Genomic DNA, 25,718 nt, shown 5'->3' with positions numbered 1-25,718 from the left:
GAAAAATTAATTCAAAATTTAAATTTACTTTAAAATAACAAAATATAAAAAACATTAATATCCTTATTTATTAATTTTATTAGGTCTGCAGTAACTTAACCTAATAATTTCCCTCTAAAATGCTGCATTAGGTTAGCAGCAATTTAACCTAACAAATTCCATCTAAAATGCAGCAATCCCTAATATTTCTCCTCACTGATGAGCTTTTCATTCATATCCTGTTGTGTCATCGTTTGTATATATCTATTGTTTCTGTAGACTTTTTTTTTGACAAGTTGTTGTACACTTATTTAATACGTTTACAAACAGAATACCCTAATGTCCATGCAAACTTGGCTACCCTAATTTCCATGCAAACTCGGCTATATATAGCAAACCCTAAACCTTGTTTCTCTAAAAAAAAAAAAAAACCTAAACCGTTTTTATCTTTTTGTTATTTTTTTCTTGAAGACAATTTTTCAAAAAGCATCTTAAAAACTTCTAATGATGTTTACATACACACTTACAATACCTTCATTCAATTTTGATTTCTAACTAACCAAATCATAAATTTCATCATTCTGTTTTTTAATTTTCTTTTCCATAAATTATGGCTACAAAATTTGACCGTATTGATAGCACAACCACCAATAATAAATATAAAGTATGGAGATTCAAGATTATAATCATTAGAATGTGGAGAATGTTTAACTTCAAAGATCGAGACAAGATTGATTTAATCAATATGGTTTACATGGATGAAAAAGTATGCATCAGTTCTTATTTCAAAAAAAAAAAAAAAGTATGCATCAGTTCTTTTTCTTGATTAACTTTTACAAACTAATATGATTTTACATGCATGATCTAAATTTATTTTTATATGATAATTAATCTTTGTGATTTTTATTTGTTGTTATGTATTATTATTGTTTGTAGAACATTTGTTATGTGTTATTATTCACAATTTTTGCTGACTTTTGTTGTTTCTAATATTTTAGAGGAACAAAATTCTATGCACTATGTGGAGTAACAAAGTTGCAAAATATCAATTTATATTGGTTGAAGAAATGTGTTATGAGACAACAAACATCTCATCTTGTGAGAACAACTATAAATTTAAACTAGCTTGCCATGATTATAGACTATTTTTTAAGGATATGACCACTGTGGAGCTGGTTGATGATTCAATTGTTCGTTTTTATGCATTCAAACTCATAGAACCCTTTGTCATCTCAAAGTGATGACATTGCGTAGGCTAAGTTTGTTGGTGAATTTTGTGGTGATGAAAAATTATCTACCAACAAACTCAGAAAGGTTATTAAAATGGAGGGTGAAGAAAGACGGTGCTAAAAGTTCCAACAAGTGATTGAAAACTTCATACTCAACATGTGTACAACTATATGTTGTTGTTTCAAGGGTTAAAAGTAAGCAAGGTTGAGGATATTTATTGCAAATAGTGATGATTTCCTTTTGAATACAACAATTAATGTTGTATATAAAGAAGTATTTGAAAATTTAATATAGCAAGATAAGTAGCATTTGTCTTTTGATACAATAGTTGGGATTTAGTTTTATCGACAAAACTAGAATTTTTTTTTTTCCTGCCCCTATCACCAAAAAAAATGATATGTCTGCCCCTAGTTGAAAATTATTGTTGTAAATGCCCTTGTTCTTCTTTTAATTTGGCGAACATGTCATTTTTTCAACCATCATCTGCAAGCTTGCAGGCTTTCTCTGTACAACTCTGTGCGTTCTTAATTTAAGTTGGCGAGCATGAATTGTTTAAGTTTTTTTCTTGTTCTTTATTTCAAAGCTGGCGAGCATGAATTGTTTAAGTTGTTTTCTTGTTCTTTATTTCAAATGGCAAGCACATTAATTTTTTTTTCCAATGTTCCATATTAAAAATGGCGACCATGCCATTATTGTTTCATACATAATTTTTTAACTATTTTTTCTTGCTATTCACTTGAAATGACAAGCAAGGCCATTTTTTTTTTTTAAAATGTGAACATGCCTTTCTAATTTTTCTTTATTTCTTGCTATTCCTTTCCTGCTCTTTATTTATATATTGAACAAGGGAATTGTGAAATAAAACATTGGTGTGCTCGCCAATTGAATTAGCAAACATGGAAAAAACTTAAAATAATGTTGCTCGCCAAATTAAAGGTAGAGCTCACTCAGATCTGTGGTTGAAAAAATGACATGTTCGCCAAGTTAAAAGGAGAACAAGGGTATTTGCAACAATAATTTTCAATTAGGGGCAGACATATCATTTTTTTTTGGTGATAGGGGCAGAAAAAAAATCACAAAACTATTCCTTTCAATTATTATATTATTGTATTTTATTTATACATACTACTTATTAGTTAGTACTTTTGTATTCCAAGTTTAGATAGCTTATTTAGTTGGAAAACTAAAATCAACATTTCTTGGTTAAAAGATTTTAACATTAATATGGTATGTTTGTTAATGATTTATATTTCTAACTTTAAATCATTTCAAATTTGTTTATAGATGTGTCCATAAACAAATTTGAAATGATGTGCCCATAATTACAACCTTATTTAATATCTAATATGACTAATCCGGGCAACGCTGGGTCACTAAACTAATGATGTTAAATGATGGGTACGAAACCTACAAAATTTAGGGTACTAGAATGTTCACCAAACAAGAAAAACTTGTAGTAAGTTCCAAATTAGTCCAACACAAAATATTAGGTCTAGGTCTTTATTTTTTTGTTACATATTAGGTCTAGGTTTAGGTCTTTTTATTTTTACTTTTGATGGTGGCATCTTTGTTAGGTGCATGTGGTTTGTAACAGACATTGGGTGATTCATCACTTTTAACACACCTTGTGCGGGGTGAATCACTCTACCTTTGAGCAATTAATATATTCCATTCTTGATTTGTTCAAAAAAAATAAAAATTAAGCCCTTATCATAAAAAAAAACCAAAATCATTGTAGAACTTAAAAAAAGGAAGACTTAATATCCAAATTGAACCACAATACTATCCTAAATTGAACGACTACAGAATTATCCAAAATGTAACCTCCAAAAATAAGTACCAAAACAAAATATCGATAAACTACTGCTTATTTATTGCACCAATAGTGTATCATCGGGTACCAAACTTTATGGAAAAAAAATCAACAATGTGCGAACATGTTACCATAATATACACAAAAATGGTACCAATGGTATACGTAAAACAAAATTTACTTAGATAGTTAAAATGAAAAAAAATCTATGTAGATGGTGGTTTCTTGAATATGGGATTGAGCGTCATTTGTCTTGGCTCTGTGAACGGACCACTTTCAAGAAGTTGAATATATCTTTGAGGTCTAAATGGAGGTGTTTGTGATCTTATTGATTGCATAACCACATTTGAAGATGGTGTTACAGCTAATTGTAAGCTAGTGGTTTTGTATAAATTAAACATGTTCATGTAACTTATCCGAGTGTTGTAATAAATTATAACCAAATATATTAAATGTGTCAAACAAAGTTTTGTCTACAATAATTTTATTTTATTTTATTTTTAAATTTGTCTCGCTAAGAAAAGAGGGGAAGATTGTGCTAAATGACATGAAAGATTATGCTAAATGAATAACATGATATATCAAGTTATGTTAAAGACATTATTATAAGTTTTTTCCAATTTGAAGGCCTTGTTAATTGTTATAAGGCATTGTTCTAACTTCTAAGCTTTTTGAACTAAATATTGGGTTTTTTAAGGGCATTTTGAATTTGAGCTAAAAGTTGCAACACTGACTTTGAATTACTTAATGTAGTATCAAGTTTATCATATTATATTGCAGCTCTTTTGCAAATAAAAGACTAACACCATTCCAAAAGCCTCTATGATCTATTGTCTCGCTTTTGTATGTATGTTTGCACGACGTGATTTTTTTTTTTTGAGTCTATCATGTGAGATATATACTACGAGACAAAACAAGTATAATATTTACGGGTGTACGTCGGTCGGTTTGAGTTGGATTTGGTCAAACCTAAGACCCGAACTATATATGATACTTCAGTTTTGATGAGGTAAAATAACCATTCATTATATTATTGGGTTGGTTTGGGCAAACCCACTAATTTTCCGTTTGAGTTCGGTAGTGAGTTACCCAAATTGTGTGACTTATTTTTACTATATTTTAATGTATAAAAATAATAAATGATGATATCAAATAATAAATTTCATCATAAAATAGTTTTTTAGGGAAAATTTCATCATAAAATAGTTGTAACAAACTAAAATTGCATTAGCATTAAAATAACCAAAAAGTGCAACATCTAAATCTATAACTCTAGCATGTTTTTATTTTCAATATATCCTTTGTTTCAATATGGGAAATTAGACTTGATTTATGACCATTTTTTTTGTGAAAATGACCAAAATATTTTGTATTCTCCTTTTTTCCAATGAAAATAACAAAAATGTAGGCATTATATTCTTCAAAAAAAAATGTAGGCATTATTGGGTAATTGACGTTATTGTGTTTGAGTCTGGTTTTACCCAAAACCAGTTATTTTTTATGGGTTTTTCATTTTTAAAACCATAATCACTCAATTACCGAACCCAACCAACTTTTTTGAGTTTTTTTTTGATGGGTTTGACTGGATTTTTCGGGTTGAGCCAACTCATGAACACCCTTAAAAATATTGGTACCAAAAGGAACATAAAAAACCAGTCAAACAAAGCTATGAAAACAACAATAAACAAACAAAGGGAACAAAAGAGACCAAAGGAAATCACGGACAAAAGCGACAAGCATTTGAATCGCATAAAAAATAACCCAAATGAGGAAATTGCATAAAACACAAAGTATTTTTTATTCGCATTTAAGAAGTATTTTTATCACATGTTTATTCCCACCTTCAAAGGATAGAAAATCAAAATCGCTGAAGAATCGAAAAATCTATTCTATTTCAGAAGATTACAGAATCAAAAAAAGAAAATTGGTGCATCGCAAAATTGAAGAAGGAAGTCGTGGGATGTGCAGCCCCTTTGAACATTATCTCTAATAGATCCAATGCCTTCATTCATACTCCACTCATGAATATTATTCACCAATTGATCCAATGGTGGTTTACAAACTATTGATCAATGGCTGTGAAGAATCATTCTGAATTCAAATACGGAATTCTAGGGTTTTTTAAATTGATGAAACATAGGAATTAAATCTTGAAATTGGGGAACGGGTAATGATTGAATTTATATGTGAAGCTAGTCGCATCGCATCCTAGAACGTGCCCTAAAGTTTATATGTGAAGCTTCAAAGAGCTAGAAGTTAACATTTTCCTTGGCATTTAAGAAGTATTTTTATCTTCCTTTCATACCATCAACCTTCATTGACCTCATCAAAATGGTGAAGTGCTCTCGACCATGTTGTGAACCTTCTCTTTGCCAAAATGCAGCCCCGAGTTGTGACTAAGTGTCACTGCACTTTGATTCTCAGAATATTCAGAGGGTGTTGAGAAAGGAATTTGTATCTAATTGATCAGAGACTGCACCCAATCCAGATCAACAGTGAACAAAGCCAAGATGCATTGTTACAGACCTTATCTACAACTTAACACCACATGAGAGTATAAACTAATCATTATCTACAACTTTCTGCTTCCTACATCCTACACACATCACATGAGAAGAAAAAAAATCCATAAAACCACTTAGAAAAATATGTTTTTTTTGAACAAACTAAAGTGAGATATATTAACAACAAAATTGATTCACTGTTTCTAAGTTTCTTTTCTGAGTATGTATTTATATTTATATTGCTACTTTGTAATTATCTATTTTCTGTTTAATGCTTGTATTTATATTTATAATGCTTGTCTTTATCGATGTAGTATCACTTGGTAGAAAACTTAGAACTAATTTCATAACTCAACTTAGAAAAAGAATAATATGAGGAATTTCATGAAAAAATTCATAACTGCGGAGGCGCCTTTGAGAGATGAATTCAGGTGCGGTGGTCGATGGGTATGTGATCAAATCTCGAAATAAACTAACTCATATCATAGATCCAATACTCAATGAATGATTGGAGATTGTTGGAACTCGAAAACGGGGTATCAGAGGCAGAAGTTGAAAACAACTTTGTTTTTTAACGGCGAATCAAGTAGAAATATAGATTAAAAATAGAGGAGAAAGATGGTGCTAATTTCACAACCAACTGAAGCTCTAGAGCGCCAAAGGGAGGCCATGCATGAGTCTGTCCGCTAGGATTTGTAGAAGGAAGCAGAGAGAGTGTTTGTGTTTTTTAGAGAGATGAAATAATTAACAGCACGACGAGAAGTTTTTTTTTTAACAAATGGTGATAGTTAAAAATAAAAATAAAAAAATTGATACTAAAACGGGGAACTTTTACGCTACATTTGCAAATTATGGTGTACGAGTGTGTTCTTGCTTCAAAAATCTATAAATTAACTATCATTTTTACAAAATAAAAAGCTATTTGTTGATATTTATATTTTAGAAAATATCATTATATAAAAAACATCATTTCATTGTTTTTATTATACTAATTTTTTTTACAATTTATTGCAAGAAATAATCAAAGTTCTCTATTATAAGTAATAAAAGTTCAGAAAAAATTTATTTTATTTTGTCGATGTTTTTGGTAAATAAGATTTAGTTATTATAATTATAGATGATAAAAAATAATTTTTTTCTTCAAAAAATAAATCTACAATTATTAACTTAAGGATTTGGTGTACCAGTACACTTAAATTTTTGGATGCACCATATAATTTACTTGCTTAAATAGGTGGATTTTTATTGATTACTGATTTGTTGGATCTTTAAAATAGGTGAAAGAAATGTGAGAGGGGGACATTCACCTTGGAAGTCTATTTTTTTTTTCAAGTAGCCTGGTGATCCACACATATTATGCGTGGAGAAGTGGGGAGTCCGGGGTTCAAACCTCGATCCCTACACATAATGTCCTTATAGTTGCCAATTGAGTTACACTGATATGTTGAAAGTCTATATATATACACACACATGTATTGATTACTGTTTTGTTTAAATCATCCGTATCATAGTTTACAGAAATAAGAATAGGGCTTTTGACAAAAAAATAAAATAAGAATAGAGCTAATTAAAATAAGAATAGTGTAACTGTGAAAGCCAAACATCAAACAAAAACAAAACCTAGCCGCTCGTCTCTCTCACTCACCACTTTATGATGGCGTTTGCAAGACATGGCAGGAATTGCATCATTAGATCTTCTTCTTCTTCTTCTTCCTCAGGAATAAAGGTTTTTTTCTCTAACTTGCGAATAGGTCAATTATCTTCATCCACTTATTGTAATTCATCAAATTCCGAAGATGATTTTCAGAAAGTGATGAGTCTTCTTAGTAATGCTGCTCCTAATGAGCGTGGCCACCAAATTTATTCAGATCTTAATTCCATTCAATTCACTACTCTACAACATCAACAACAACACTTTGCACTTAAAGTTATTGAAACCTCTTGTCAAACTAAATTTATTGAAGCCCCAAAGGTTCAACCTCATAATCTTATCAACTTTATAAAGTTGGTTTGGAAGAATAACAAGGACCTCATCACTACCCCTGTTCTTGAATCCCTTGTTTCATCAATATGCTCTACTGTTCCTACACCACCTAGAAAGAACGACATACTTTTTCTGTGGGACTTGCTCAAGCGTATTGGCCGCCATCATCACCATACCGGCTGCGGCGTTCTTAATGCCCGTATTCTCAATACACTCATACAATCCTTCTCAATTATGGGGCGACAAGGTAAAGCTGCACTTGAAGTTTTTCACATGTTTGAGGCCTTTCAGTGTGTGCCAAATCACGATACATATTACTTTACTCTCCAAGCTCTTTTGACCACAACCTGTAGTACTCATATGATCCATCAAGCAGCTTCTATCTGTCAGAAGATGCTGCTGTTCCATCACGATGAAGCAGCTTCTATCTGTCACAACTACACCCACCTTCTTCTTACTCCTAGTCCTGATGAAGACATAGACGACGATTTCACCGCACCCAAAGATTTCCAGACTGAGCTTACATTTCTTGGTGGTATTCCTCGTCCGCATTACTATGGTTGTGTGTGCGCAAATGTTAATTTGACGGACTTTAACACTATGCGTCAGCAACTGCACCATTTTGTACTCAAAGTTATTGAAACCTCCTCACAAACTAAATTAATTGAAACCCCAAAGGTTTCGCCTCATAATCTTATCCACTTTATAAAGTGGGCTTGGATGAGGAGGGACACTTATCAAGATCTCATCACTACCCCTGTTCTGGAATCCCTTGTTTCAGAAATATGCCGTGGTTCCACTGATGATAATATTCATCTAAGGAAGAACGACATATTTTTTCTGTGGGAATTGCTTAAGCATATTGGCCACTATCAGACTGACCTTCTTAGCACCAGGATTCTCAATCAACTCCTACACTCCTTTGGATTGATGTTGTGCCAAGGAAAGACCGGACTCGAAGTTTTTCATAAATTTGAGGCATTTCAATGCGTGCCGAATCAAGATACATATATCCATACGCTGCAAGCTTTTTTGACCACAAAGTGTACCACTGATATGATCCACCAAGCCGCTTCTATGTGTCAAAAGATGCTGCTTCATCCAGAAACCATCCTTCCCGATGACGGCGAGATACTTGGTGACGTGTTATATTGCTTTTTTAAAAGAAATATGATTAAAGAAGCCTATGCTCTCTTTCTGGCTGCAAATGAGAGACGCAAAACAAACCCAAACTGGCCGCTGAAGTTAAGAATGTTGTTACCACTTAATATGATCAAAATGCTATGTTTAAAAAAAGAAACTGTACATTTGGCTTTCAAGATGTTGAATGATATCCCTAAGGAAGTGGACGACCGGGAAAAATTGTTTAAACTCATGCTCTTTACACATGTTTTCGGAGCCTTGTGTGGGTTTCAAGATTTCGAAACAGCCAAGCAGTTGATCCTTAAAATGATTGCAGACAGTATACATCCTTCAATATACAATATCAGTATAATTGTTACTGCCTATGTTAAAGCTGGGGAAGTCGGACAGGTTTTGGAGATGGTGATGCTATTGGAAAGTATGGGTTTTTACATTTGTAATCCTCTTATGTTTGGTTTGACACATTCAAAAGGCATGCTACATATCAGGAAGATCTTGGAAGAAGCCAAAAAGCAGGATTGTAAGTTAATCATTACTTTGCTGTACCATACACTCATTGTTGGATATTGCGAGCTAGAGAAATTTGATGGTGCTCTCGAGTTATTGACTCAGATGAAGGATTTTGGTGTCTCCCACACCAATCTTGATGAATATCACAAGTTGATCCACCATCTTCGCTTGATGGATATGGATTGCAAAATGGCAAGAGAGCAGCTAGAGGAAATGGAGCCCATGGATAGGGAAGTGGCAATAACGCAGATAAACGAAATGGACGGTATAGCTTCCGATGTGGCATACCAGCAGCTAGGTGAAATGTATCTTAATATTAGGGCATTATTTTGATAGGAAGTTAGAATCTTGATGCAAAATTAATTGAGTTGAGAAGATATTAAGAAAAAATGATTAGGAGTCGGATGAATTTTTGATGTTTTTCCTTCTAATAGATTGTTATGTTGAACTCAGTCTATGTTGGCTATGTATCTAACTACTTTCCTTTTTGATAACGATGTCATTAAATTTGAGTATGTCAATCAATTTTATGCATGTGGAATCACTTTCTTCTAGACTGCTTTTGGTGTTTGGACAAAACATTCTAGACAGAGAATGCTGTTTACATGAATGCAATATGATTCTCGCCGAATTGCTCATCACACACTCATAAACAACATTGCATGGAGTGAGCATTACACTACCAAGTTAAATCATAAAAACCCTATGTTATCAAACTCATTATGAACATGATTGTTCGTTCAACAATACTTTACTCTGCCTTTCTCTGTCATACAATTTTGCATAAACTAGTATGAAACAACCTTTCTCTCACTTTCTCTCTCTAAAACCACCGTCTCGTTCATTCTCACAACTGCATTCTCTAAAACTAGTATGAAGCAAGAGGGTTGACTGTTTCTAAGTTTCTATTCTGAGTATGTATTTATATTTTTATTGCTACCTTGTAATTATCTATTTTCTGTTTAATGCTTGTCTTTATCAATCTGATGCTACAGGATATTGATTTACCTGATGTTAAACACGGAAAAATGGATACTTCTATGAGACAGTTGCTTGAATGGGGTTATGATTTTGATAGATATTTTAAAGTGGCTCCTTATTTCTTGAAGGACAAGGAAGAATTCAAGGGTATGGATTCAATTGCCTTTACAAGATATATATTGTGAGATGGTCATTACAAAATCTGATTTCAATATAAAGTGATAAAGAAAACCGCAATTTGGTCCTCTAAAAATTTGAATATGGCTATATAATATATTTTCCCACAAAAACTTGTCATCACACTAGTCCCTCAAAGAGTAAAATTTGACCATGTTGAGAATTTATCACCAAATTAGAATTAGAGTGGTGACAATGACTTTGGACAAATTTAGTGATAGTTTTGTATCTGGAAGGCATTGATTTGGTGATGTCTTTGGAAGATTATTACGGTGGCGCCCTAATCATTTGAAAGCCACATTTAGGATTTATTCCATGATATATTATTGTCTAACGTATCTAACATGGCTTGACAATACTCATAAGGAATGAAATACTTCCTGGAATATGAGCAGATGTACATAATTAAACGCTAGGCATACTGCATCTAGAATATTTTCAATGCTTATATGGAACCATATTTGTCCCTAAATATCTGGCTCCTCCCGCTTTTCTTGCTTAATTGTCAGGCCGCAAAAGGATGCACGTAGAAAGATTTTCTGACAAGAAGAAGACCATTTTTACTCGTGATTCTCTGCCACAGGTTTTAGTTTTCGACGAATGTGTTAAGGAGTTGGTTCCAGGTATGAATAATGGAATAGGATTTACTGGAAATGTTTATCTTTTTGTGGAAAAATATTTCTACTTTTCTTTATGCATTTGAGGTTCCTGCTCCTGGTAACAAATAATTTAGAACTAAATTGGTAATTTCAGGTAAAACTAAGCAGATGCTGAGCCGGAAATGGAACCCAGAATATGGTGATTTCATATGATCTTTTACTTTTTATTTTGTTAATCTATTAGTTTTCTGCAAATGTGTAAGTTATTCAAATTTAAAGAGCAGGATCTATTTGGAATTGCACACCTTCCATTCTACTGAGTATCGATCATTCTATGTACATGTGGTCATGGGATATTATCCATGTTATGAGTTGGATCTATTTTTAACTAATAAGATGTTTGTGTGGCAGGTGAGAAAAAACTTGCATTGCTAGAGAAGGAGCTCCTGGAAGAGCACGTATGCCTACAATTCTTTCCCTTATTTTTTAACGTTAACAAAACAGGGTTAACACTTCCAGTCATTTTTTTATTCCTTAACTGATTAAGTGTGCGTTGCTGAGTAATATTGTGTTACGATATATGGATATGGTGACAATGATTTTCTGAATTCTTTTAAATCCTGTGCGGGACTTGGGATTGGATTTTGAATTAATCTGACCAACACATGTATTCATCCACCTCTTCTGTCTTCACTTAGTTTAACACTTCGACAACCTATGTTGTCATCCACCTCTTCTGTCTTCACGGTGGCCATTAGCATTGGCACCACCTATCTGTCAACACATTTTTAATGTTATAACAGGAGGTGCCTGTTCCGTTTATTACTGTCTTCCCACTGTTATCACTTATTACTGATGTTAATTGTAAGATCTTCCACCGCTGCCACTGCCACGAGCACAGCGCTACAATTGACAAAACTATCCATTAGGATCATTACCATTTTGTCTAGAACAGTAAACTTCACGGAGATTCAAATTATATTGTTTTGTTACCTACATTTTGTCAGGTGAAATCCTATGTTGACGATTCTTCTACCTTTAGAGGAAAGTGTTCGAATTATAGAATAAAGGGAATTTAGAATAGTTAAAAGTTGTTACGAGTTGTTAGAGTAAGTTAGTTTTTTGTTGCGGTTAGCTAGTTGTTTAAGATTGTTACTTAGATTTCTATTTGGGTTTCGATCTCTGTTGTATTTTCTGTTATTGGCTAGTTGTTATGGATCCTTATCCCTTTCTCTTTGTAACAGAATGTCTATATATATAACCTTCCTCCCTTAGAAAAGGATCTTTGGCATATATCTTAGTTGTAATTGGTTTTATAACCAGCGTAGGAGAAGCTTGCTCTCTAGTTATTTCTTATTTTTTAATCAAAAGTGTTATTTCTTTGAAATCCAACTCTTGGGTTCCTAACAGAAAGAGGGTAAACATAAAAAGGAGGAAGAAGATGAAGAAAGTGAAGATGAAGAGGAAAATGAAGAAAGTGAAGAAGATGAGGAAAGTGAAGATGAAGAAAGTGTTATTTTACTCAGTCCAATATCATTACAAACTGTATAGCTATGCATTCTCTGAAAATTTTAAGTTGAGTATATACGAAACTAGGTTTTTTTTCCCTACAAATATTACACATACTGTTTGCCCATGTGAAGGAAAAGAAATCATATTACACTTGGCGTTTGTTAATACTTATGCACCACAGATTTGTCCTTCGACTCATGTAAAAGACCTATTTCAGCATTCAATGTAAGTTGTTTGTAAATTTGGATTTTAGAAATGTATAAGGGAGTAATGTGCGGCCTCAAGGAATTTATCAGTAATATTTTTCAAACAGTTATACTTTTTTCCCTTTTTTTTTGTTGTGAGTGTGGTGGTTTGTTTATTATCCGATATGTAGCATACAGTTGCCAAGATTTTTCTGGGATATTTTAGTTTTAATTTTTTTTCTGGGAAAATTGCATTGATCTCCCATGAGGTCTCTCTAAAAGACACAAACACCCCCTCTTGTTTTATAGTAGACACTAACCTCTCCTAAATTCTTTTAGAATAGATAAATACCTCCCTTTGAAGCTAGCACCGTTTCCTATCTGTGGTCCTACTAACCGGTGCCCCCGGGGCACTGGTTAAGCATACCATAAAAGGGAATTATTACCATAAAAGGAAATTGCTTTTGACTTTATTATAAATTAATTACACAATTTCAATGCATTAATTACTACATAATTTCATTTTTCATATCCTTAACCAGTGCCCCGGGGGCACCGGTTAGCATTTCCCTTATTTTTTATATAAAGAAAAACATCTTTGTTTCCATTGATGATGAAAAACATCTTTATGAGTTGTTAAAGTTAGATAGCTAGGTTTAAGGTTGTCAGTTAGATTTCTATTTGGGTTTTGTTTTTGTTGCTTTTTTGTTATTGGCTAGTTGCTATGGATCCTTACCCATTATCCCTTTCTCTTTGTAACAGAAAGTCTATAAACATAACCTTCTTCCCTCAGAAAAGGATCTTTAGCATATATCTTAGAATATAAGAAAATATTATCTCATATATAATATATATTATGATGAAGCAAAACCACATTTGGTTTGTTTTGAGATAAACTTAGTGGTTCAATAAACATCTCCAAACCGTCTCTAAATGTGAAAAAAACCTCTATGGATTGACTATAGACCAATATATTGCAAAAAAATAGTGAACTTCATCAAAGAAGACAATTCCTCTACATAGGTTACTCAGTCCAATATCATTACAAACTGTATAGCTATGCTTTCTTTGAAATATTTGAAGTTGAGTATTTACAAAACTTGTTCTATTTTTCCCTTCAAATATTACACATACTGCTTGCCCGTGTGAAGGAAAATAAATTTTAAATCAAGTTCTGTTAAGAGTGTAGACTATATTACACTTGGCATTTGTTAATACAATTGCTTGTAAAATTGGATTTTAGAAATGCTTAATTTGACGTTGCGTATAAGCAAGTAATGTGCAGCATCAAGGAATTTATCAGCAGTTTGGGGATGATGATGATGTAGTAGTTTGAACAGTTACTTCTATTTTGTTGTGTGTGCTGGTTTGTTTATACAGTTTCTAAGATTTGTTTTCATTTTCGTATTTAGAGGATGACCAACTAAATTAAAATCTTGCAGAATGATGATGTTGACGACGATGATTTAAATGATGAAGATTCTGGGGATGGTATTATCACTTTACTCATTCAATGCATTTTTCATTCATTTTCCCATTGTATTCCAAATTTCGACTGTGGAGCTTAACTGTAAGATATCTATATGGAGAGTGATTCTTTATTACTCATCCCGTGGCTGCTTCTATTCTCCAGCATAGGCTTTTACTCGGCCACTATATCAAACTATATAATTTGATGACAGCACTGTCTGCTTTCTTGTAAATCCTTTGCTAAACTTGCTGATTGAGAAGTTAAGATTATGGAAGGAAAATATTTCAAAGCAAAACTCAATCATGGAGAAGATGAAATGAATGTGAAAATTGCATTACGAATGAATCAGTTAGGAATGTACAAGACTAAAGCTTATATATCATGAATCTGTGTCAGCTCATCATAACTACCCTAACTAACTAAATGAGAGGGAAATTACACTCAAATTACAAATGAAATGTAAACACTTAAATGTAACTTGTAATGCAAGCTAAGTGTCTTGTGCCTCATTTGTTGTGTGTATGTCCTCTTCTTTGGTTATTGCTGATAATATTAACAAAGACAAAAAGGTTGATGTTTTATTTAAGAATAACGAAGGAAAAAGAACGATTTTTTATAATGGCAAATGTTAGTAGTCAAATGCTATTTGTTAGATTAATATTTACTCTTTCGTCTGGGTTTGAAAGTCGTGACCACCAATTCCTTATCCCTTCATCTGACAGTTATAATATTCATTAAGCAGTGGACATTAACTCTTCAAAGCATCACACTTAGTAGAAATCAGGACAACTGCTAGAGTTAATTAATCAGTTCTAATTCTTCTTACATTTTAAGGAATACTCATTTCAGCCAGACAGCAAGAAATCTTACCAAAAAGATGGTGATATCTCTCCTGTGGTAACCTAGATAAACCTTTAAACACTCAGTTCCTATAAGTATCTTTGTAAGTTTAATGCATCTAAATATTACATGCTCTAGAACTTTAAGTTAACTATTGTTATAACAAAATACTTTTGATTTGTGTGGCAATGATAAAATGTTCTTTTCCTGAATAATTTGCAGCAGTTAGGCATTTTGTGACTATAATGATAACACATTATTTGGTCTACCAAAGTTATCAAATTGAAATGGCTTCAAATTCAATGCCAGAATCCCAGTTAACGGACATGCTGTATGACATTATGCTACATGAAAGGAGCCGTAGTAGAAATGGAGAATCTAACTGTCTCTTTCTTTGCATTATGTTAGGTAACTCACAAATGTATGCTCACAGAAATAGAACATGCATGTAGAAGGGGAGAATAGATACTAAATTGTGATCAACAAGCAAAGTAGTAAGGTTCCAACATTTGAATGTGATGGAACAATTGAATAAAACAAATAGACACGATAATTTAGTAAATTGCAGGAAAATAAATAAAACTTAAACATTCTAACTAGCTAGGGATATAGTTTTTATGGAAAAATTGTTGGTATCATACTGCATCCACGCTTATTCCGATCTCTTGGGAAAACTAATTCACCTCATATAATTCTCTAGATAGTCTCCTCCTCCTCTGCAAAACCCAAGTTTAGAGGCAATATATGTTGCAATCCAGATTGAAAGTGAAAGCATACACCAATAAAAAGGAAATAAAAAGCATGAAATTAGCGAGACTATTTCTTAACTCAGCAACTTAACATTTATCAAACATGATTAAGAAATAAAAAACGCAAAGGAGGTACTTAAGCCAAATTAGTCCTAACAAGTTAGACATATGATCAACATTCTATCAAATTTATAGTTGCAATTTTGACACAGCTGACATCAAACATAATCATAAAAAAACCGAAAAAAATTCAACTAACATGGTAGGAGTATTAATCACATTACAATGACATTACTCGGTCAATTCTCTTGAATTAAACCTTCATTGCAATAAAAATAAAGATTATATTTCGAAATCGAAACCAACATTATCTTCCATTCAATCTTTACTATATGAGCATCAGAGTGACTTGTAATGTATCTACCGACACTTCATAAAAAGAGAGATCAAGGGAAATAAAACAAAAGGCCAAATCAAAAGAGAAAAAAGTTTTACAAAGTTGAATGCATATTTACCTTGACAAATCTATGATCTCAGCCTTTGTTACGGGTGAGTTTTGCAGCAAAAAGTCGACTATTCCCACAGGTATCTCTGAAGGTTGGTGTGTTATTATTTTCAGCGACTTCAAGTTTTGTAAGTAAGGGAAACCAACCTTCCATAAATCAGGAACTAAGCGAAGAGTCTATGCAATGAGGGAGGGTGAATGATGATCAATTTAACGCAAGTCATGTTTTCAAAAATAAAACAAAATAAAAAAGCAAGCATAATGAAAGAAAATATTGTAATGAAAAGTGAAAATGCTATGCTTTTCTTTAACCAAATAGTCACTAAAGTACCTCAAGAGTAGATGAAGCGACTGTCAATGATTCGATAAGAGAAAGCTCAACTAGCCAATTGAGAAGAACCAAGGGATACATTTTGATATGTGACCAGATTGTTACATCAATCTTTACATGTTTGATTGAAGAGAGATTGTTATTCCTCCCTGTGAGTTTCTGAATAGGATTACCCTTAAAATCAAAGCTACGGAGACTTGGAGTAGATAACTCAATTTCGCAATGTCCGTAAAATGTAATGATTCTTAAATAAATAAGTGTGTCATTTGATATAAAGAGGTTTTGTTTGTCAAGACAACAGTGAATGATCAAACGTTTCAAGCTGTTAAATGACGAAAAGGGCTCCGCACGGTTATCATCACCACTACCACGAAAGGCAAAGTATTTTATACACAAGCTGGTTAGTGCAGGCAAATATATAGAAGTTGGAAATAATGGCGATCGACTACAGATATGATTGTTTGCACAAAGGGTAAGAGATGTTAAAGTGTGACATGAAACGTTGGGAAATGGATAATGTTCAAGATAACACGTGGAATCTACATCTAATAGCTGGACACTGTGATCAATTGCATATTTTATAATCCTTTTAAGTTTACTAGAGTGGATGTTACCTTTGCTATGAACATTGAGAGTGTGTAGTGCGATTTTGCCATCACGTAGAGACAAAAACTGAGACACGAATCTGTTAAAACCTCTGCGAGTCATGAAGTGTTGGGGACTTATAGAAAGAACAGGAATATACTTCCAGAGATTCGTCCATCTTGTGGACAGAATGCAAGTTTGAACGGCCTCTTTGGTGTTCAAAATCGACAATATGAGAAGTAACACACAATCTGGTAAATCGCTGATTCTGTCCTTATTTTCATAGATATTATGTGTTTTCATTGTTTCAGAAGCAATTGTGCGGCAGCAAAGTTGATACTTGAGAGTGACCAAAACCCTACTGCTTTTGTTTTGTGAAGTAATCTTAAAAACCAGCGATAATCTCTTCTAGGGTTTTTAGGATGAGATAGTTCCGCCAAAAAATAAAATACATAGATCTCTATATATCCTTCAGAATTAAAATATTCTTTATTTATGTGTGTTGCTCCTTTGTTGTAGGAAAAAAAATTTCTTTTCTTAGGGTAGTAGCAGTGGTTGAGTTTTTTTTTTTTTTTTTGACAAAAGTAGTGGTTGAGTTTTGTTTTTCTTTTCTACTTACACCCAAAAAACTTCAACTACACCTAAATTTTATTAAAATTTATTATTAATATCAAAATGGTCCTTGTGCATCTAACTATTCGAAACACCTTTTCCATCTCTCACTCTAAATCTTCATATGCTCTGTCACAAACATTCATGATGTGTGACCAATTTTAACGAAATTCTACTTCAATGATGATTTTGAGTTTTTATGTTTTTTGTTCAACTTCTTTTGGTTGCTTTGTGTTTGGAAATTGTTCTTCGATTCTCTTTCATATCATGTTTTTCTTTGGTTTTAGAGGCATATTGTAAACTAAATTAACATCCACTATCGTAAACTCCGTTTAAATGTCTTACTTAAACTGAGTTTACATTGACTCATATTTTTCCTTCAGTTTTAGAGGTTTATGTGAATTCAGTTGTATACGGGAGTATATATAAACTCAGTTTACAGTAGTGTATGTAATATGAGGTTACGTACAAGTACATACACTCAATTTATAGACACTACCATAAATTAAGTTTACATGAGTTACGTAAAAGTTTACATCCACTCAATTTGACGTAGTACGGAAGCGTAGGGTTAGCAAGCGCTAAACTTAGATAGAAAAGAACAAGTTTGCAAGCGACAAACTTGTGAAAATAGGGTTCAAGTGACAAACCTATCAAAATAAGGGTTTCCAGAATCCACCAGAATTGAGAGAAAAGTCTCGAATATTATTAATGAATAAAAAGTGTCTCTTAGGCTACGCCAAAATAAAATAAAACGTAATAATAATAGAAAGTTACAAGATTTGACTAAAATAAAATACTATAAAATTACTAATAAAACCCTCCTGCATCACAATTTATTGGATAATACAATGGAGTAAAGTGATGTCTTCTCTTAGCTTGAATTTTATCACATCCCATAGTGTATGATTTCATTTAGAATGTTGGAGTATTGAGGCAAGAGGCAAGAAATTGCGGAAGGAGTTTTTGGTTGGTGTGGCATGCAAAAATTTGGATGCTTTAGAAATCTCGAAATGATAAGACTTTTAATAATCGCACAAATGAGATTGAGGAAATGGTTTAGGAAATTAAAATTTTATCTTGGAGATGGTGTTTGAGTGGATTGAATCACTCTCATTGTTTAGTGATGCCAAATTCAAATTAGTAATCAACTCGAAATTTTTTTTAAAAAAAAAAAAATAGATATAAAAGTCGTAGACTATGAAGGAATATCCACAAGAAAGTCATACGTATTAGGTTGAAAACAGCAAAACAAATGATAATTTTCTAGCATAATGTTTGAAAGAATGACAAAGAGTTTGTGTTATTTTTCTAGCATAATTTTCTAGCATACGTAATTAATGTCCTATTAACATGACAATGTCTCTTTTAAAATCAGAAGCATATCAAAATTCAGCCAAACTGTGCTGAGAAACACAAGTTTGTGTTATTTTTCATCACCGAAAATTCAAACCTGATCACAGTGAAGCATTAAATATAAATAAATTATTTTAAAAGAAATGAACATTTAAAGTTTACAAACATGAAACTAAACATAAATTTGAAAACAAAGACATGAGTCAGATGAGGCAAGTCAGCATTTTTTATATTTATTTTCCAATACAATTTTCATCAAAGTCAACCAAGTTTATTAAAAGTGCGATAAATTTTATCGAAACCAAACCCAATGGTACATTTCATGCTACAAAATGGCAGTCTTGCTTTCAGCAAGCATATCAAAATAGTCATTGAGAGAACTGAAGCTATAGAGAGAACTCTACACTTAATAATAAATATCGCAACTCTGTACACATTAAAGAGCTGCGGGAATGCAGAAACCTCAAATTGGGTTTCTCAGAATCAAAACCTCGGAAGGATATGTCGCAGGTACAAAATTGAAATTTAGGAAAACCACATTTAGTCTGTGTTGTGAATTCGGACAAAATCACACCAATGAATAACAAAGATGTGTGGAGCAAAGGAAGTGGTAATCAATAGATAAAGTGTCTCCAAGCAACAACAACAAAAACAGATCTAAATCTAAGTGTAGAGCAACACCACAAGCATAATCAAAGCAATAAAGATAAGCAATGAAAGAAAGGAACAAACACACCAAGATGGTAACCCAGTTCGGTCCAATATGACCTACTCTGGGGGAGAGAGCAGCCCTCCAATCCACTAAGATGAAAGTGATACAAATGGGTTACAAGAAATTAGCTTAAAAGCTCACAAAAGAACAAGACCTAATTTCTACCCATTTTCATGTCACCCACACTCACAATGAATCCTAAGAGAAAACACAAAAGGAAGCTTTTGATCCTTCCAATGGTGAAATCTCACTACCCAAGGTGTTTACAATGTTTCCCAACCCAAGAGATCCTCACTACAAAGACACTCAACCCTAAAGTTACCTCCTTTGTAATCCAAGTTTCTCTCTCTTCAAGCTCTCCTTCAAAATCTGCAAAGAAACACTTATATAGCAGTCTTCAGCTGTCAAAATCGTGTCACGTTTGTCCAAATCGTGACACGTTTGATACGTACGACCCAAGGTACGACCAACCTTATCCTGAAAACGTGCCCAGCAAGCCGAAAATCGTGTCACGTTTTCCCAAAATCGTGCCACGATTATACACCAGCAAAACATGCTTTCGGCATAGCCAAAATCGTGACACGTTGATGAAATCGTGTCACGATTTCTCTGTTTCTCAAAACCACAAATTTGAAGCCAAAACAACATTCTCCACCTTGACTTCTAATTTGGTGATGATGTCAGTTTAACCATCAACCACCATGCTGCTCTCTCCAAAAGGGAATTACTCTTCAACAAACTTGATCAAGTCCAAGCAATGCTTGAACCTTGATCTTGGCAATGACTTGGTAAACACATCCGCCGGATTCTCTTCCGATGCCACTTTTTCCACCACAATCTCTTTTGCTTCAATCATGTCTCTAACAAAGTGCAAGCGAATGTCAATGTGCTTTGTCCTCTCATGATACACTTGATGATTCGCCAAGTGAATGGCGCTTTGGCTATCACAATGTATCTTCACACATTCTTGAGTAATTCCTAACTCACCAATCATCCCTTTCAACCATATGGCCTCTTTCACCCCTTCAACAAGGGCAATGTACTCCGCTTGAGTGGTAGATAATGCCACCACGGATTGTTGATTTGCCTTCCAACTAATAGCCGTGCCATAAAGAGTAAACACAAAACCCGATAGAGATTTTCTTGTGTCCACATTGCCCGCATAGTCCGCATCAACATACCCCTCTAAAGCGTCTTCATCTTGAGCTGCTCTTGTGTATTTCAAACCGCACTTCAAAGACCCTTTTAAATACCTCAACACCCACTTCAAGGCTTGCCAATGCACAATACCCGGATTTGCCATAAACCGACTCACAATGCTAACCGCATAAGCTAAGTCCGGCCTACTACAAACCATTCCATACATGATGCTTCCAACCCCACTTGCATAGGGAGTACTTTCCATCGCTTGCTTCTCATCCTCGGATTGAGGACATTGTTTTATGGACAACTTTGTGTGGTGACCCAAGGGAGTGCTCACGGTTTTAGAGTTTGTCATTCTAAAACGCTCCACCACCTTCTTCAAATAACTAAGTTGAGATAAGAAAAGTTCACCTTTGTCACGATTCCTCAAGATATCAATTCCAAGAACTCTCTTTGCCGGACCAAGATCTTTCATCTCAAATTCACCATTTAACTTTTCTTTGAGCTTCACAATCTCATCCTTGCTAGAGCTTGCCATCAAGATATCATCCACATATAGAAGAAGGTAGAGAATGACTTTCTCACCCCTCTTCAACATGTACACACAAGGATCATACCCGCTTCTCACAAAGCCGGTCTTCAAAAGAAATTCATCAAACCGACGATACCATTGCCTTGGGCTTTGCTTCAACCCATACAAAGATTTCTTCAAAAGACATACCTTAGACTTATCCTCCACAAAACCTTCCGGTTGCTCCATGTAGATTGTCTCTTCAAGGTCACCATGTAAGAAAGCGGTCTTTACATCCATTTGTTCCAACTCAAGATTGAATTGATTCACAATAGCCATGAGTATCCTTATGGAACAATGTTTCACCACCGGTGAGAAGATCTCATTGTAGTCGATCCCCTCCACTTGAGTAAAACCCTTGGCCACAAGTCTTGCTTTGTACCTAGGACCTTCAACTCCCGGAATACCTTCCTTTTTCTTGAAGATCCACTTGCATCCAACTACCCTTTGGTGATTAGGTAGCTTCACAAGTTTCCAAGTTTGGTTCTTTTCCAATGAATCCATCTCTTCATTCACCGCCTTCAACCAATACTTGCTTTCTTTGCTCTCAAATGCCTCCTTGAAGTTTCTAGGCTCCGAGTCTTGCACATCTTCAGCCGCATTTAGAGCAAAACACACCAAGTCCGCATAACCATATCTTCTAGGTGCCGTAATGGTCCTCCTTTCTCTATCTCTAGCCAAAAGATAATCGGGATCCACTACCGGTTGAGTTCCACTTGTATCCGATGTTGAAGCTTCATCTTCCACATCATCTTTCTCTTCATTTGGAAGCTCCACCTCAAACTGAGTTTCCTCCACCATTGTTTCCGGTTCTAAAGTCTCTAGGTCTTTACACTTCATCCCCATACGGGTCTCATCAAAGGTAACATCCCTACTAATCAAGACTTTTGATCCTCCACAAGAGTCCAATTTCCACAACTTGTAACCCTTCACACCTTCCGGATAACCAATGAAGACACATTTCAAAGCTCTAGGCTCAAGCTTGTCTTGCTTGATATGCGCATATGCCAAAGCTCCGAAAACCTTCAAAGAGGAGTAATCTGCCGGTTTCCCACTCCATACCTCCATAGGTGTCTTGAAGTCTATTCCCGTTGATGGACATCTATTGATCAAATAAGCAGCAGTTGTCACTGCTTCACCCCAGAAACTCTTAGGTAACCCAGCTCCTAGAAGCATGCACCTCACCCGCTCCAAAAGGGTCTTATTCATCTGTTCAGCAAGACCATTTTGTTGCGGTGTTCTCGGTACGGTTCTATGCCTCTTGATTCCTTTTAACCTGCAAAACTCATTAAATTGCTCTGAAACAAACTCCAGGCCATTGTCAGTTCTCAAACCTTTTAGTTTAGTTCCCATTTGATTTTCTATGAGAGTGTGCCATTCCTTAAACTTCTCAAATGTGTCACTTTTGTTTTTCAAAACAAAGACCCACACTCTCCTAGAATAATCATCAATGATGGAAAGAAAATAGGAACCCCCTCCATGAGTAAGAGTCTTGGAAGGACCCCAAAGGTCCGAATGCACATACTCAAAAGGTCTACTAGAATGATGCATACCACTACCAAACTTCACTCTATGTTGCTTGCCTAGTATGCAATGCTCACAAAATTCTAGCTTGTCCAATTTATCTTTTCCTAGCAAACCTTGTTTAGCTAGTTCAACTAAACCTCTTTCACTAACATGCCCCAATCTCAAATGCCACAATTCAGAATTATTATGAGGTACAACACTAGCTACCGATGCATTACCAATTACTATGGAACCATATAAAATGTATAAGCCATTCATTTTAGACCCTTTAACCGTAATCAATGCACCATGCGAAATTTTACAAACCCCATGCTCAATTCTAGTGCTATAACCTAGACTATCAAACATGCTAAGGGAAATTAAATTTCGCTTAAGTTCGGGAACAAACCTCACATCCTTTAAAAGGAATTCACGGCCATCAAACATCTTTAGACGAACGGTGCCCATGCCTTGGACTTTGCACGCTTTGTTATTTCCGAGTCGAACAACTCCTCCTTCTTTTAGAGCCAAAGTCTCAAAATATTCCTTCCTAGGACACATGTGATAAGAGCATCCCGAGTCCAAAACCCAACTCTTCTCCGGTTCCCAACTTGTGACCACTAGTGCACCCGCACTCTCATAACCATCTTCATCGGACGCCACCGCAACTTGAACGGAAGAACTACCATTGCCCCCTTTATCCGGGCAATCCTTCTTGTAGTGACCTTGCTTATGACAAAGAAAGCATTTATACTTTGATTTGTCAAAGCCCTTGGACTTAGACTTGGACCTCGACTTCCCCTTGCCTTTTCCTCTTTGCTCACTTCTCCCTCTTGTAACATTCAAGCCTTCACCACCATCATCAATCTTCAAGTCCTTGAACTTGGTCAATTCCTTGGTTCTCAAAGCCGATTGGACCTCCTCCAAAGTAGTGGTGCCCTCCTTACCATAAAGGATGGTATCCTTGAAATGCTCAAAAGACTTTGGTAATGAACAAAGTAACAACAAAGCCTTATCCTCATCTTCCATATTAACTTCAATGTTGGCCAAATCATCAAGAATTTTGTTAAATTCCGCCAATTGCTCCGAGATTGTTTTAGACTCCACCATCCTAAATGAATAGAGTTGTTGTTTCAAGAGTTGCCTATGAGCCAACGATTTCGTCATGTACAATGACTCCAACTTAGCCCACATCGACGCCGCGGTAGCCTCCCTCGCGACATCCCTTAAAACCTTATCTCCGAGACATAAAACAATGGCACTCTTTGCCTTGTCTATCATCTCACGCTTCTCCGCTTGTGTCAAATGTGCCGGCATCGCCGCTTCACCCTTCAATGCTTCTACACACTTTTGTTGTGTCAAAACCGCTTGCATCTTAACCTTCCACAACCCGAAATCATTACTTCTGGTGAACTTCTCGATGTCCCACTTTGAACCCATGATACCAACTTTACCAATTCACGCCTATGCCCCACGGTGGGCGCCAATTGTTGTGAATTCGGACAAAATCACACCAATGAATAACAAAGATGTGTGGAGCAAAGGAAGTGGTAATCAATAGATAAAGTGTCTCCAAGCAACAACAACAAAAACAGATCTAAATCTAAGTGTAGAGCAACACCACAAGCATAATCAAAGCAATAAAGATAAGCAATGAAAGAAAGGAACAAACACACCAAGATGGTAACCCAGTTCGGTCCAATATGACCTACTCTGGGGGAGAGAGCAGCCCTCCAATCCACTAAGATGAAAGTGATACAAATGGGTTACAAGAAATTAGCTTAAAAGCTCACAAAAGAACAAGACCTAATTTCTACCCATTTTCATGTCACCCACACTCACAATGAATCCTAAGAGAAAACACAAAAGGAAGCTTTTGATCCTTCCAATGGTGAAATCTCACTACCCAAGGTGTTTACAATGTTTCCCAACCCAAGAGATCCTCACTACAAAGACACTCAACCCTAAAGTTACCTCCTTTGTAATCCAAGTTTCTCTCTCTTCAAGCTCTCCTTCAAAATCTGCAAAGAAACACTTATATAGCAGTCTTCAGCTGTCAAAATCGTGTCACGTTTGTCCAAATCGTGACACGTTTGATACGTACGACCCAAGGTACGACCAACCTTATCCTGAAAACGTGCCCAGCAAGCCGAAAATCGTGTCACGTTTTCCCAAAATCGTGCCACGATTATACACCAGCAAAACATGCTTTCGGCATAGCCAAAATCGTGACACGTTGATGAAATCGTGTCACGATTTCTCTGTTTCTCAAAACCACAAATTTGAAGCCAAAACAACAGTCTGTTTTAAGATAAATTTTGGTGGTTCAATAAACATCTCAAAACCGTCGCTAATAGTAGCATGAAATGTGGATGGAACATTACACATCCCAAATATTATGTTTATCACATTGAGGGCTGTTAATATCTCTAATATTCCGTCATAAAAGACAGTTCGTCTACGTAGGTTCTGGCCCAATATCATCAAAACAGTATATTTATGGTTTCTTTGAAATATTTGAAGTTGAGTAAATACAAAAACTTTTTTTTCTTTCAAATATTACACATACTGCTTGTTCGTTGGAAGGAAAATAAATTATAAATCAAGTTTTGTTAAGTGTTAAGAGTATAGAGAATATTACACTTGGCATTTGTTAATACATATGCACTACAGATTCGTCCTTTTACTCAGGTAACAAACCTATTTCAGCATTCAATGTA

The 25,718-nt window shown here is 34.7% G+C and overlaps 2 protein-coding genes across 2 annotated transcripts in view; both read left to right on the top strand.

Annotated features, from left to right (window-relative positions):
• The window catches only part of LOC146936010 (uncharacterized), a 97,873-nt gene that overhangs the window by 49,857 nt on the left and 22,298 nt on the right, over positions 1 to 25,718 (top strand). The window contains exons 7-10 of the mRNA XM_085751040.1: positions 10,159 to 10,291; positions 10,831 to 10,944; positions 11,075 to 11,119; positions 11,332 to 11,378. Coding sequence (XP_085607166.1) covers positions 10,159 to 10,291; positions 10,831 to 10,944; positions 11,075 to 11,119; positions 11,332 to 11,378 — 339 coding nt within the window. The remainder of the gene's footprint in view (positions 1 to 10,158; positions 10,292 to 10,830; positions 10,945 to 11,074; positions 11,120 to 11,331; positions 11,379 to 25,718) is intronic.
• LOC146936013 (uncharacterized) lies at positions 7,164 to 9,717 on the top strand. Its single transcript, XM_085751037.1, has one exon. The coding sequence runs from the start codon at positions 7,178 to 7,180 to the stop codon at positions 9,494 to 9,496; it is 2,319 nt and encodes a 772-aa protein (XP_085607163.1). The 5' UTR covers positions 7,164 to 7,177; the 3' UTR covers positions 9,497 to 9,717.

This window comes from Medicago sativa, chromosome 3 (assembly GCF_051527215.1).
Source record: "Medicago sativa cultivar Bolivia chromosome 3, Bolivia_mono, whole genome shotgun sequence".
In the NCBI taxonomy this organism is placed as follows: domain Eukaryota; kingdom Viridiplantae; phylum Streptophyta; class Magnoliopsida; order Fabales; family Fabaceae; genus Medicago; species Medicago sativa.
This window is presented reverse-complemented; position numbering and strand designations above follow the sequence as displayed.